The following is a 16423-nucleotide window of genomic DNA, read 5'->3' as shown; positions in this document are numbered from 1 at the left end:
AATTAATTGTACTTTTCTTACCTTCACTTCTGAATGCAAGTTGACATACTGGATTTTCCCTTATCTGCTTTACAGAATCATTTGTACAAGATTCCTATATAGGCTACTTATTTCTTTTCTTTTTAATTTTATTTCTCAAAATTCAGTAGAAATCTACAGAAGAAAGAAGTTGGAATATGTACAGTACAAAATTTTACACTCTATCATATATATTTTCACATGTGCTAAATTTTAAACATAGTGTGCATTCAATGTGATCCTCAGTAGTTCAGTTGTCTACATAAATAGTAGAACAGAATGTATTACACAGCTAAATTTGTACACAGTATTTTATTTGCCTAGCCAGGAAGAGATCTTAGCAAAGCTATTTAGTATCTAACAATGGGTAGGGAAGTCATACATGAGATAATACTGAGGCTCTTAAGTGCTAAAATTTGCAATAATTTACATTTGTTGGCAAGTGATTATTGGTGATAACCAAAGAGAACTGTACAAGAATCTCTTCCTGGCATAGCAGTGTGACTTAGATCATTCACTTAACTCTGCTTTGGGTTTAATTCTTCTAGCTATAGAATAAAAACATTGACCTATCTCTTAATTCTGAGCTGGCTACATAGCAATTGAATCTCTAAGCTGAGATGAGTAAAGAGCACTTGAATAGAGAAGGCAGGGCATTTTAGGTGAAGGGAACAGTTTGAGCAGAGGCCAAGTCTCAAATTTTAACTCATATTTTTAGTTAGCTGTGTAAAAACTTAGTAAATAATCACTATTAGCACTAGTAGTATGAATTTTGATGGATTTTAGTAATTAAATTCACATCAGTGGAATATGAAACATAAATATAAAACTAAAATAGAGTATTAGTCTTGTCCTTTAACCTCCTGGGGGTGGGGAAAAAAAGCATTCATTTACTTTTTCCTTGTCTTTTACTTTGTCTTTTGTTTCTTCTTCTTGAATATTTATAGGGCCAATATTGGAAGCCAGCAGAACCTCCCAGTACTGTCAATGAAAGGTATACACTTTATCAGAATTGGGCACGCTTTTCCTATTTTTACAAGGAGCAGCCTTTAGATTTAATTAAGTAAGTATCTTACAATGAAAACTATGCTATTACATTTTGCTACCATTTTCACCCATTACATTTTACATCTTCTCCGTCTCATAATTTTCACCATCAAGTAATTCATTTGGGAGCAGAATATTGTTGCCAAAATCCATGAGATCATCAGGTTCTGCCTCTTAAAAGTTATATAAAGTTGGTCAAATCACTTGGCTATTAAGAGGGTCATCTGTAGAAGAAAAATAACAAAAGTACTTTCTTTTGGATTTATTTAATAATTAAATAGACACATGTATTTTCTAGCATTGGGACCAGCACTTACTTCTCAGTGCATATCAGTGTAGATTTTCTTCTATAGTACGAGAATCTAGAAGATAGGAGGAAGGTAACAGGTAGATTTTTGTGTGTATATTGATCTTAGAGATCTGTAAGTCATTTGCTCAATAACCTGAACTGTCTTCAGATAGTTTTATTAACTGCGCAAGAACAATATGGTTGCAGGTTTTCAAGTTGAAAGATAACAATGTTTCATGTACACAGGCCATTGAGAGACTCTGCTATGGTATCAGTAAAGGAACAATCAGATTACAGATGCCCCTGCCACTAGAGTCAGTATTTTTATATAATTTATGCTTGTACTGTGATACTTTCACATAGCCAGTGACTCTGTCAATCATTAATCAGACTCATTCTTGGATGACTATTTTAAGTTTTGAAAAATCATCATTTAATTTTTTAAGTGACAGAATAGCACATTTATGAAAAATTTAAGTAGTAAAAATTTTAAGTGGAAATTCCATTTCTGGCAAACTCCACAGAACAAATTTCTCTTGCTTTGTGATATCTATTTAGTTCTATTTTTATGTGTCTGCATAAGAGAATATACATAAATATATTTTCACCTGTGGTATTTTTTGATGTACTGATTATCTATCCATAAGCAATATTTGTTAAAGTGTCTGTTATAATCTTTTGGCATTTTTATCATTTTTATGATGCTGAGAATTTCTTTTGCTCCACTAAATAATATATCACTAATATCCTTTTTGGTAGATATACAAAGATCTGTCTCATACTTTTTAACAGTATGCAATAACTTTTTATGCATTTTATAGGGCATTTGTGAGTTTTTCTAGTGAAAAACATTAGATTGTCCTGTATTTTTTTACTGTTGCATTCAGTGTTGTCAGAAATATCTGCTATTGGAGAATATATTAGTAGGATTTTTTTAAGAAACAAAGTTGTGAGAATGAGGGTTTCCATGTTTTACATTTTTCAAAATGTTTTTATTCACCTAACATTATTCAAATATCTACCATAAGTGGACATTTAATAAGTATTCCCCAGGGTTGGTTTTCAGAATCCTAGATCCGTAGACACATTATGTCTCCGATTAGTGCTGGTGTATTTGTAATATCTTGTTAACACCTGCTAATTTCCTTTTGCAACTAGAAGGAAGTTCAGATATTCCTTTGGATGACAGTGTGTATCTTAAATTCAATAACTATAAAACTTTTCATCCTGTTAATCATTTCCCATATATAGCAAGCAGAGTGTTTCATTTTCAACAAGAGAATAAAAAAATTAGCAGAAAATTTATTCTCAGTACCAATAGCTGAGTAAAGGTGTTTAGTAGATAACTGAAAAGGCAACAGAAAAAATACTGCATTATCACAGAAGTAGCAACTGCAGGAAAGAGCCATTATCCTTAGAATTTGCTCACAGTGGTTATGGAAAGGATCTTCATTCTTAAGAATGTACAATGAAATATTAGTGTTAAAGGACTACAATGTATTTAACTTATTTTCAAATGGTTCAAGTAAAGATATATGTGTGGACAATCATATACACCCATAAAAAGAGGGAGAGAAAATGTATATGGAGCAAAATGCTTACAATGAAAGAATCAGAGCATTCTATGAATTGTACTTTCAATTTTTCTTTGTTATTTGAGTCATTTCCAAATGAAACCTTTAGCAAAAGGAGAGTTCAGAAAGACTCATATGATCAATTTATTATCAACAAAGTTACCTGAAAATTCAATGGGGATGATGCTGATACAAATGGATATGTGTATCCAAAACATAAATCTTGATACTTTACCATAAGAAGATTTAAATTAACTTGAACAGAAGCGGACCATAGAACTAAGTGTAAAAGCAAAAACTACAAAGTGTTTTTTGTTTGTTTGTTTGTTTGTTTTTTGTACCAGGGATTGAACCTAGGGGTGTCTAACTCCTGAGCCACAACCCTAGACCTTTTTATTTTTTATTCTGAGACAGGGTCTCACCGAGTTGCTTTAGGACCTTGCTAAATTGCTGAGACTGGCTTTGAATTTGCATTCTTCCTGCCTCAGCCTCCCAAGCCTCTGGGATTACAGGCATGTGACACCATGCCTGGCAAAAAAAAAAAAAAAAAAAAAAGAAAACCTGAAAGTGTTTTCAAGAGAGTATAGAGAAAAATCTATATGACTTTGTGTTAGGCATAAACTCACATAAGACACCAAAACACTATAAGAAAACGATATGTTTGATTTAATCAAAATTAAAAATATAGTCTCCTTAAAAGATGGTCACAAAAATCAAAAGACAAATTACAAAACAATAGAAGAAAACTTTTACAATAGACATAATAGAAGACTCTTACCTATAGTACTTAAGGAACTCTTATAATTCACTAATAAGGCAAAATAATTTTAAATGACAAAAGATTGCAACAGATACTTCCCCAAACAATCATGTTTACTGATGATTAATAAGTACATAAAAGCTCAATATTATCATTTATAGGGGGAATAAAAATTAAAATGTTATTGAGATATCTCTTTTTACTCCCTATATCAGCTAAAGTTAAAAAAAAAACACAAAACACTCACAAGAAGTACTGGCAGGGCTGCAGCACTATGTGAAATCTCAAACACTGCTGGTGGGAATTCATTATGGTACTGCACCTTTACAAACCAGTGTGAAGGTTTCTTATAAATGCATAGTTTCTGTGTTAGTCAGCAGTTTCACTTATGCATAACCAGAGAAAATGAAGCAAATGTCTACAGAAGCATCATTATATGAATATTCATGACAGTCTAACTTCTAATAATAAAAATCTGGAAACAACTCTCCATGTACTGATGAGTGTATAAACAAATTATCATACATTCATACAGTGGATATTTTCCCTCAGAAATAAACAGAAACAATTTATGCAACATCTTCATTTCTCTGATGTTGCATTAACATGGCAAACCACTGAAAACTACATACTCTGTTTCCATTTAAAAACATCATTATGTAAAAGACACAGCAATAGGGACTGACTTTAGAATAGCCATTTTCCAGAACTCGGTGTAAGGGAAGGGTCAACTTCAGGGGCTATAGGGAACTTTTTAATTGATAGAAGTGATGTGTATGTGATTGGAATTGTAATTACATGAAATGAAAGCCTGAATTTGAAATTCTTGAACTATGCATTTAAACCAAGTGTATTTATCATATGTGAATTATACTGTTAGTCAGCTTTTCATTGCTGTGACAAAAACAAGTTTGAAGAGGAAAAATTTGCTTTATATTCAGAGGTATCACTTCATGGTTGCCTGTTTCATTGATTAGAGTTTGGGATAGAGCAGAAATCATGGCAGAAGGGCTGGGGAGGAAAGCTGCTCAAAACATGGCAGCCAGGAAGCACACACACACACACACACACACACACACAGAGACACACACATACAGAGAGAGAGAGAGAGAGAGAGAGGCACCAAGGACATATTATCTTGAAGAACATGCCCCTCCAGTGTCCTACTTCCTCCAGCCATTTCCACCTGCCTACAGTTACTACTCAGTGGTCCATTTAAATGACTAATCCACTGATGAGGTTGTATCTCACATGGTCCAATCTTTTCCTAAAAGCCCTACCTCCGAAACTTGCTGTATTGGGGACAGTAGTTTCAAACAATCTTTTTTAGAAAAAAAAATTCAAGATTCAAACCATAACATACTCAATTTGATTTGATTGAAAAACAAAAAGAAAAAAGAAAAAATCCTGTTAAGATTTATCTTTGGGATAAAATAATAGTTTGGGGGTGCAATGAGCAAACCCAGAAGAGGAGAAAGACTGAAGCAGGCAAGTAAGGAGGCTGTTGATTGTGGCAATAAATATTGAAGATCCTATCCAAGGCACTGGAAACAGAATAGAGGAGAGACCATGGATTTTAAAACTTTTTTTGTGTGTGTTTGGCAGTATTCCTGGGATCTAGTGGGTGACTGAACGTAGAAAATAATAGAGAAGTCAGGATGACTGTGGTGTCTAGAAAGAGATTCAGAATATAGGAATATAAATTCCTACATTTCACATAGTTTGTGTTATCTCCATACCAAATTACAATTCCAGCATCTGAATATTTATAAGTGATTTTTCTGTCACTAGGGCAATGATCACTTTATTGTATTAAATAATATATTGGGGAAATTTTAATACCAAGATTTCTGTCATTGTCATATTAAACTGCAATTTTATATGCTCTATCAGCCTTTTTTCCTTGCCAGTTTAACAACTTTATAATTTTTTTCTCACTGTTTAGAAATAAAATGTTATATTACTATCTATTAAAGCGCAATGACTATAATGAACTATTATAGTTCCAAGATAATATAATAGCTAAGTTTCTCATTTGTCAATGAATTTGCTATGAAAATGAATTCTTTTAGAGTGGATGTTTGCATTTGTTCATTCCTTCTTTGGGACTCTATTTTAGTCAATTTGTCATTGGACAAAGGTCCAAGGGGCAGTATGTCCACAAATTGGCCTGGGAGGGTTCTTGACTTATACCACTAAAAAAAAATTAGAACACATTGAAAGCAGGGCACAAGAAAGATTGATTAAAGCAAAGATATGCACACCCCAAAGGCAGGGTGCAGACTGCTCTTGCCTCTTTAGAGAAGACAAATGACATACATAGGATTTTCTACATGGGATTTTTCTGGGGAAGAAAAGTACAGGTTTCCTAACAAGCTTTTGTGAAAAATCCCATGTCAATCATTTGATATTTAGGGTTAAGAATGTTTCTTCCTGGTTAAAGCCGTCTGGTCATAAATCATTTATGGGTACTCTGTGTAGGTCTTTGAATCTGCTGGCATTGAAACTGATTTGTTCTCATTATTGATAATCTGGTACAAGCATACACTGGAGGTTTTATTCATCTAACTAATGAGGCAGGTGTGGCTGATCATACTCACATATCTTGGTCCCTCTACCAAGGGTCTCCTTTTGTCTCTCCCTGACATCCTATCTATCTCAGATTCTATCATAATTCTTTGTACTACCTCAGACTAATTTTTTCACCTTGGATTTACAAAATTAGACTAATCCTACCAGGCACCATGGTGGCACGCCTGTAATCCCAGCAGTTTGGGAGGATGAGACAGAAGTATCTTGAGTTCAAAGCCAGCCTCAGCAAAAGCAAGGCACTAAGCAACAAAGCGAGACCCTGTCTCTAAATGAAATATAGGAATGGGGATGTGGCTCAGTGGTCAAGCCCCTGAGTTCATTCCCCAGTACATTCCCCCAAATTAGACTAATTACTTCATATAATCATTGCACAGCCATTATTACTAAATCTCTTCTGTCAGATGCTGTTAGATATTAGAAGGTCAGAGACAATTTGAACATTTAGTAAATAAAATGAGCAGGTTGAGAAATAATATACATATAAATATATGGCACATTTTTCCTAGGAAATGCTCAAAAGAAAGGAGTCTCAGTATATTTGAGACTTTGTAGAGTGTTTCATATTGTTATATTTATTTCTGTTGTGAATAATAAGATAGGTTAAGCAGCATCTTAAATTTTATTTCAATAATCTATGTATTTTTACTGTAATACAAATGTAAGGTATGTCTTATAAAGTAGTTTAAGTGTTAATCAGTTACTGTTAAACTTAAGTTCAAAGTTTAGTAAAATAATTGCTACACTTCCAGATACAATAAATTCTCATAACTTTATCTAATAAGTGCTTGACTATTTTCCTCCTTAAAATATTCATGAAATCTGAAAGGTAGATAAAAGCAGTTTGTCCTTTAAAAATAAGGTTGTTGAGGGCTATGGTTGTGGCTCAATGGTCGAGTGATCACCTAGCATTTGTGAGGCAAATATATAAACCACATATAAACAAATAAATAAATAAAGGTCCATTAATAACTAATAAAAATATTTTTTAAAAATAAGGTTGTTGAAATATCTAGTTTTCTTTTGAATTTCTGAGGAATTATATGTCTATAGGAGTAATATTACCTTATACCTCCTAAAATTTTTGCTTCTATAATGTTAAAACCTCAAAGGAAAATAAACATGGTGAAAATGATCTTCCACAAAATACAGTATATACTTTTTTCCTGATTTTATTGTTATATAGTATTATAGTAATTATTATATGTTTCAGTAAAATACTGGGAGAAAGCAAGTCCATTCACCCTAGTTGAGAGTAACTGTAAGGAAGTTATGAATGGTAGATTAGTAAGTATGGTGTTATAGTTAAATTTCATGTCATGGTGATTTGTAAAACAATAGGGAAAATAAAAATTTAAAATGTATACACAATGGAATATTACTTGGCCATAAAGAAGAATGACTTAATAGCATTTACCAGTAAATAAATGAAACTGGAGTCTGCCATGCTGACTGAAATAAGCCAGTCCCAAAAAGTCAAAGAATGTTTTCTCTGATATGTGGAAGCTAATCCCAAATATGGGGCAGATGGGCATAAAAGAAATAGAAGAAAGACCAGATTATTAGACAAAGGGGAATGAAGGGAAGAGAGGACAGATGGGATAGGAAAAGACAGTAGAATATATCTGACCTAACTTCCCTATGTACATATGTGAATAAACCATCATGTACATCCACAAGATATTAATTTTAAAAAAAACTATAAATAAATAGCAGAAAAATAGTAGATTAGAGGGAAGGGAACAGGTGGAAGGAAAAGGGGTGGGGATGTACAGGGAACTAAATTAGAACCAATTATATTCCATGCTTTTATGAAGATATAAAAATGAATTCTATTGTCATGTATAATAAAAATATCCAATAAAAGTTTAAAATATATAAACCATGAGAAAAAATACAAAATGCTTATTATTACGGAAAAGAATGAAGGAAGATTATACAAACAGAAAGAAGCCTATTTAGAAAAGAGTTTTGAAAAATGAGAGGTTCAATAAAACTAATATTTAATATGAGAAATACATTTGAAATTCTCATTGGGAAATGATGTTTATTAAACCTTTACAGACCTGGATGCATGTATGAAAACTGAAATTTAAGTGCTTTCATAAACATGCTCTTGAAATCAAAACTAATCACATCTAACTGTCTAGGAAGCTGTTGAAAAGCATACAAATTTGGTGAGCTAGTCTCTGTATGAATAAGAAGGAGAATAACCAGGTAAGAAGCAACAATGAAACCTGGTTTTCTGAATCAGAGAAAACTATGCTGTTAGATTCCTAAAGAAGGACTCAGTTAAAAAAGAAAACAAACTTGATTTTGAGACCTGAATATTTATGCTCAATATTAAACCTTTATAAAGGAAGAGCTGAACTACTATACTTGGTGGAATTTTTATTAAATAGTCCTTTTAAATTCCTTGATCAGTTACCTATGTTCCTCCATTAGAGATCCAAACTAGGAGGAAGATGATCATATATACCTACAGTATGTTCCAAGTACCATTGTCAGTGTCAGAAATTAGGTAAAGCAAAAATCCATGCAGATTATGAGTATGATTTTAAGGTGTCAGATTAATTGCTAGAGGTTTCATTTCAGAGTACTTTGTAGTTTATTTTAAAAATGCTTGATTTCTCTAAAATTTAGAAGCTCTTCAAATTATCTTATTATATAAAATTTAAATTTATATTATATTCAAGCAACTCCTCCTATGTGCTACTTCTTTTAATCCCTACATGTATTCACATAGAATGGGATAGGGATTTTCCTGTTTTTTATCATGTGGAAAGTAAGTTTAGAGAGTTAAGGAACTTTACCAAAATTACACATTTAGAAAGCAGTGGGGCCAAAATTAGAATGCATGTCTGTCTGAATACAAAACCGAAGCTCCCCAGACTACACCATTCTTCTAATTTCTGATTTTTCTTTTTAATCTTTTTCACAGGGACTATTTTGGAGAAAAAATTGGTATCTATTTTGTTTTCTTGGGATTTTACACTGAAATGCTTCTAATTGCAGCTGTAGTTGGCTTAGCTTGTCTTATTTATGGGATATTATTAATGGATTCTAACCAAACCAGGTAAGTAGAGCTGAGCTCCTCAGAGAAAATATTTCTTATGTTAAATGAAACAAATATTGTTATTTCCCTGGCATTTGTCCAAAATATTTCCCTATGCTCTCAGTTAACTGATATTTCCAAAGAGGACCCAAACACAGCAGCTGCCCTTCACCAGATGCTTTCTTGAAAATGTTTTTAATGATGTGCTTTAAAAATTTTTCTCCTCAAAATATAACTTGACCCATTACAGAAAATGCTACTTCATTGCTCCTTCTCTTCTATGTGAGAATCTATATAAACAGTTGTTCTAATAATAGTAGCTTAGACTTTCACTGTAAAACATTGCCTTCAAAATAACTTTACTGTTCTCCGGGTAGTACTGACATCTGTGACCCTGAAATTGGAGGTCAATTGATCATGTGCCCACTCTGTGATCAAGTATGTGATTATTGGAGACTAAATAGTACCTGCTTGAGTTCAAAGGTATGTAGACTTTGTGGTATGTTCAAAAAACTTGGAATTTCCCTCCTTTTATATTGCAATTGATACTAACTGGTCTTTGTGATGTTGTTATTGTTATTTTTACAGTTGTCCCATTTATTTGATAATGAATCTACAGTATTCTTTGCAATATTCATGGGAATTTGGGGTGAGTACATAGTCCCATAAAAAGAAAACAGTTTTCTTCATATGATGTTATATAGCTCATCCATATAAGATATTCAGATGACATATCTTAGATACCAAAGGTGGTTTCAGACCACTGTTTCTTCTCTAAAGTAAATACACAGGTGAACTCATTACCCCTTGATCCTTGAGAAATAAAGGTTTCTATTAAATATCTGTTTGTTTCTCTAAGAAATGGTATAATTTTTGAGCCGGGTGTGGTGGCACACACCTGTAATTCCAGTGGCTCTGGAGGCTGAGGAAGGAAGATTGTGAGTTCAAAGCCAGCCTCTCAGCAACTTAGTGAGGCGCTAAGCAACTCAACTAGACCCTGTCTTAAAATAAAATATAAAAAGAGCTGGGTATGTGATTCAGAGGTTAAGTACCCCTGGTTCAATCTCTGGTATCAAAAAAAAAAAAAAGAAAAAGGTAAATTTTTGAGACATCAGATATATTAGGCTCCCACTATCTCCCCGTGCCACAGTAAAGATAGTTTCAATAAACCTTTAATTTGGGAGTGGCTTAGCATAAATATATGGTAGCTGGAAGTTAGGGATTCATGGATACAAACTGGAGCAAGGATTGAAAACTGTGGAAAGCTACCTGACAATGTTTGAGTCTGAATTCTTTGTGTCTTGTTCTAATTTCGGCTTGCAGTTCCATTTATTTAAAATCATCCACATGGGTACTTAATGTGCAAGGTGACTGCAGAAGACTCAGAGGTGGGCCAAGCTTACACTAGAGGGGGCATTCAACTGTAATGGTTATAACCCTAACACTTAAATTTGTGCCTGATACAAATTTGTGGCTCAAAGTATATTTTGGGCACCAAAGTAAATAATGCAATTAAACTATACTAAGTTTGGACAGTTAATCCAAATAAAGAAAAAAAACAAAATAAACTATTTTTAAACATTATTTTGTTAGAAAATGTGTTATATATTCCAACAATCTTACAAATAAACTGGTAGAATACAATATATGCAAACTCTGGAAAGTACTTGTACACTTTTTGGAAAAACTTTTTTTCTTCTTATTCTTATAAAGACTGTTTGTAAATGTAAAATAAAGTGAATGACAGATTACAACAAATACTTTGTTAGAGTTTTCAGATGTCTCCTTGGAGAGAGAGGGTGCTCCATCAATAGGAAGAAACACACTGGAAAGTGAGCATTTCAGAGATGTCGCCATCACTTTTTCCTTCAGAAATGTTTGTTGTAGTGAAGAGTTAAGTTTAAGCTGAATGATATGATGTGTTGGAAGAGCAGATGTGATAAAAGACCATTTATGTTAAAGGATCAACACTTTAGTCATTTAGTTGAGACTCAAAGAAGGCTTTGGGGTTGAGAGAAGGGAGTGTTTTCTTTCAGTGTTTTGTTTTGTTAGTAATAAAAACACATGACCTTTATAGGAAATTCAAAAAGTATATAACAAGCACCCAAGTCCCACACTTCTCTGCTGAGACCTCTGTCCATGGCTATCAAAGTTTCATTATCCCCTGAGAAGGATATCTGAAGCTACCAGGGTTTTCATGTCCAAGGGAATTCCTTATCCAATGAGGGATGGGAATTAGTGGGTAAAAACTTCAGCTTCCCATACCTCAAGAGGTAATTCTGAGGTGTTTTATATATATAATTAATAAGAGGATGAGGACCCCCCAACAGGACTGAGCTCCAGTTGCCCACAAATGGCAACATATTTATGAACCCATTTTTACCTTTTCTTCTTCCCTATCTCAACTTTCCTCAAGTGTCACATGTGTCTCTTGGCATCAACTATCTGGGATCAAGTCTTCATCTCAGTGTCTGACTTGAGATAACAAAAAGTAAGAGTTTTCAATGATAATTAAAGCACAATTCCTACCCTCATGGAGTTTCCAGTTTGTTGGGGTTTGCAGATGCATGCCATTCACTTTTTTTTATTATATTTTTTTTATTGGTTGTTCAAAACATTACAAAGCTCTTGACATATCATATTTCATACATTAGATTCAAGTGGGTTATGAACTCCCATTTTTTACCCCAAATACAGATTGCAGAATCACATCGGTTACACATCCACATTTTTACATGATGCCATATTAGTGACTGTTGTATTCTGCTACCTTTCCTATCCTCTATTATCCCCCCTCCCCTCCCATCTTTTCTCTCTACCCCATCTATTGTAATTCATTTCTCTCCTTGTTTTTTTTCCATTCCCCTCGCAACCTCTTATATGTAATTTTGTATAACAATGAGGGTCTCCTTCCATTTCCATGCAATTTCCCTTTTCTCTCCCTTTCCCTCCCACCTCATGTCTCTGTTTAATGTTAACCTTTTCTTCCTGCTCTTCCTCCCTGCTCTGTTCTTAGTTGCTCTCATTATATCAAAGAAGACATTTGGCATTTGTTTTTTAGAGATTGGCTAGCTTCACTTCGCATAATCTTCTCTAATGCCATCCATTTCCCTGCAAATTCCATGATTTTGTCATTTTTTAGTGCTGCGTAATACTCCATTGTGTATAAATGCCACTTATTTTTAATCCATTCATCTATTGAAGGGCATCTGGGTTGGTTCCACAGTCTAGCTATTGTGAATTGTGCTGCTGTGAACATCGATGTGGCAGTATCCCTGTAGTACGCTCTTTTAAAGTCTTCAGGGAATAGTCCGAGAAGGGCAATAGCTGGGTCAAATGGTGGTTCCATTCCCAGCTTTCCCAGGAATCTCCATACTGCTTTCCAAATTGGCCGCACCAATTTGCAGTCCCACCAGCAATGTACAAGAGTACCCTTTTCCCCACATCCTCACCAGCATTTGTTGCTGTTTGACTTCACAATGGCTGCCAATCTAACTGGAGTGAGATGGTATCTTAGGGTGGTTTTGATTTGCATTTCTCTGACTGCTAGAGATGGTGAGCATTTTTTCATGTACTTGTTGATTGATTGTATGTCCTCCTCTGAGAACTGTCTGTTCAGGTCTTTGACCCATTTGTTGATTGGGTTATTTGTTTTCTTATTGTTTAATTTTTTGAGTTCTTTGTATACTCTGGATATTAGGGCTCTGTCTGAAGTGTGAGGAGTAAAAAATTGGTTCCCAGGATGTAGGCTCCCTATTTACCTCTCTTATTGTTTCTCTTGCTGAGAAAAAACTTTTTAGTTTGAGTAAGTCCCATTTGTTGATTCTAGTTATTAACTCTTGTGCTATGGGCGTCCTATTAAGGAATTTGGAGCCCGCCCAACAATATGTAGATCGGAGCCAACTTTTTCTTCTATCAGGCACAGAGTCTCTGATTTGATATCAAGCTCTCTGATCCATTTTGAGTTAACTTTTGTGCATGGCGAGAGAAAGGGATTCAGTTTCATTTTGTTGCATATGGATTTCCAGTTTTCCCAGCACCATTTGTTGAAGATACTATCCTTCCTCCATTGCATGCTTTTAGCCCCTTTATCAAATATAAGAAAGTTGTAATTTTGTGGATTGGTCTCTGTGTCCTCTATTCTGTACCATTGGTCCACTCGCCTGTTTTGGTACCAGTACCATGCTGTTTTTGTTACTATTGTTTGAAATCTGGTATCACTATACCGCCTGACTCACACTTCCTGCTTATAATTGCTTTTGCTATTTTGGGTCTTTTGTTTTTCCATATGAATTTCATAATTGCTTTATCAATTTCTACAAGAAATGCCCTTAGGATTTTGATTGGCATTGCATTAAACCTATAGAGAACTTTGGGTAATATCGCCATTTTGATGATGTTAGTTCTTCCTATCCATGAACAGGGTATATTTTTCCATCTTCTAAGGTCTTCTTCTATTTTTCTCTTTAGGGTTCTGTAGTTTTCATTGTATAGATCTTTCACCTCTTTTGTTAGGTTGGTTCCCAAGTATTTTATTTTTTTTGAGGATATTGTGAATGGGGTGGTTGTCCTCATTTCCATTTCAGAAGATTTGTCGCTGATATACAGGAATGCCTTTGATTTATGTGTGTTGATTTTATATCCTGCCACTTTGCTGAATTCATTTATTAATTCTAGTCGTTTCTTTGTAGACCCTTTTGGGTCTTCTAGGTATAGAATCATGTCTTCTGCAAATAGTGATAATTTAAGTTCTTCTTTTCCTATTTTTATGCATTTAATTTCTTTTGTCTGTCTAATTGCTCTGGCTAGTATTTCAAGAACTAAATTGAATAGAAGTGGTGAGAGAGGACATCCCTGTCTTGTTCCAGATTTTAGAGGGAATGCCTTCAGTTTTTCTCCATTCAGAATAATGATAGCCTGAGGCTTAGCATATATAGTTTTACAATATTGAGGTAAGTTCCTGTTATCCCTAGTTTTTCTAGTGATTTGAACATAAAGGGATGTTGTACTTTGTCGAATGCTTTTTCTGCATCTATCGAGATGATCATGTGGTTCTTATCATTAAGTGTATTGATGTGGTGAATAACATTTATTGATTTCCGTATATTGAACCAGCCTTGCATCCCAGGGATGAATCCTACTTGATCATGGTGCACAATTTTTTTCATATGCTTTTGTATTCGATTCGCCAGGATTTTATTGAGGATTTTTGCATCTATGTTCATTAGAGATATTGGTCTGTAGTTTTCTTTCTTTGAAGTGTCCTTGTCTGGTTTCAGGATCAGGGTGATGTTGGCCTCATAGAATGAATTTGGAAGATCTCCTTCTTTTTCTATTTCTTGAAATAACTTGAAAAGTATTGGTATTAATTCTTCTTTGAAGGTTTTGTAAAACTCCACTGCATATCCATCCGGTCCAGGGCTTTTCTTGGTTGGTAGTCTTTTGATGGCTTCTTTTATTTCCTCCTTTGTTATTGGTCTGTTTAAATTGTGTGTACCTTCCTGACTCAATCTGGGCAAATCATATGACTTAAGAAATTTATCGATATCTTCACTATCTTCTATTTTATTGGAATATAGGGTTTCAATCTAATTTCTAATTATCTTCTGTATTTCTGTAGTGTCCGTTGTGATATTGCCTTTTTCATCCCGTATGTTGGTAATTTGAGTTCTCTCTCTTCTTCTCTTCGTTAGCATTGCTAAGGGTCTGTCGATCTTATTTATTTTTTAGAAGAACCAACTTTTAGTTTTATCAATTTTTTCAATGGCTTTTTTTTTTGTTTCAATTTTGTTGATTTCCGATCTGATTTTAATTATTTCTTGCCTTCTACTACATTTGCTGTTGTTTTGCTCTTCCTTTTCTAGGGTTTTGAGATGAAGTGTGAGTTCATTTATTTGTTGGTTTTTTGTTTTATTGAGGAATGAACTCCAGGCAATGAATTTCCCTCTTAAAACTGCTTTCATTGTGTCCCATAGATTCCAATATTTTGTGTCTGTATTTTCATTTATCTCTAAGAATTTTTTTATTTCCTCCTTTATGTCTTCTGTAACCCACTGATCATTCAGTAACATATTTTTCATTTTCCAGGTGATGCAGGATTTTTCCTTCCTTCTTTTATCATTGATTTCCAGTTTCATTCCATTATGATCAGATAAGATGCATGGTATTATATCCACACCTTTATATTTACTAAGAGTTGCCCTATGGCATAATATATGGTCTATCTTTGAGAAGGATCCATGTGCTGCTGAGAAGAACGTGTATCTACTTGATAATAGTTGATATATTCTATATATGTCGGTTAAGTTTAGGTTATTGATTGTGTTATTGAGTTCTATAGTTTCTTTATTCAGCTTTTGTCTGGTGGATCTGTCCAATGGAGAGAGCGGTGTGTTGAAGTCACCGATAATTATTGTGTTGTGGTCTATTTGACTCTTGAACTTGAGGAAAGTTTGTTTTATGAACGTTGCAGCACCATTATTTGTTGCATACATATTGGTAATTGTTATGTCTTGTTGGTGGATGGTTCCTTTTAAAAGTATATAGTGTCCTTCTTTATCCCTTTTGATTAACTTAGGTTTGAAGTTGATTTTATTCGATATGAGTATGGCCACTCCTGCTTGCTTCCGAGGACCATGTGAGTGGTATGATTTTTCCCAATCTTTCACTTTCAACCTGTGTATGTCTTTTCCTATCATATGAGTCTCCCGAAGGCAGCATATTGTTGGATTTGTTTTTTTAATCCAAGTTACTAGCCTTTGTCTCTTGATTGGTGAATTTAAGCCATTAACGTTTAAGGTTACTATTGATATATTGTTTGTACTTCCAGTCATGCTTATTTATTTATTTATTTTAATATGGCTCGTTTTTCCTTTTTGGTTATTTTTTTTTCTTCCCTTTACTGAGTTACCTCCCAATGTTAGTTTTGGGTGCTATTTTTTCAATTCCTCTTCTTGTAGTGTTTTGCTCAAAATGCCTTGCAGTGCTGGTTTTCTGGCTGTGAATTCTTTTAACTTTTGTTTATCGTGAAATATTTTAATTTCATTGTCAAATCTGAAGCTTAATTTTGCTGGATACAGTATTCTTGGTTG

The 16423-nt window shown here is 34.0% G+C and overlaps 1 protein-coding gene across 1 annotated transcript in view; it reads left to right on the top strand.

Moving 5' to 3' along the window:
* The window catches only part of Ano5 (anoctamin 5), a 112731-nt gene that overhangs the window by 57017 nt on the left and 39291 nt on the right, over positions 1 to 16423 (top strand). Inside the window, exons 8-11 of the mRNA XM_071616333.1 lie at positions 966 to 1081; positions 9219 to 9353; positions 9710 to 9815; positions 9921 to 9981. Of these exons, the coding sequence (XP_071472434.1) occupies positions 966 to 1081; positions 9219 to 9353; positions 9710 to 9815; positions 9921 to 9981 (418 nt within the window). The remainder of the gene's footprint in view (positions 1 to 965; positions 1082 to 9218; positions 9354 to 9709; positions 9816 to 9920; positions 9982 to 16423) is intronic.

Source organism: Marmota flaviventris, chromosome 9 (genome assembly GCF_047511675.1).
Source record: "Marmota flaviventris isolate mMarFla1 chromosome 9, mMarFla1.hap1, whole genome shotgun sequence".
NCBI classification, from domain to species: domain Eukaryota; kingdom Metazoa; phylum Chordata; class Mammalia; order Rodentia; family Sciuridae; genus Marmota; species Marmota flaviventris.
Note: the sequence above shows the minus strand (reverse complement) of the source record. Positions and strands in the feature narration are given on the sequence as shown.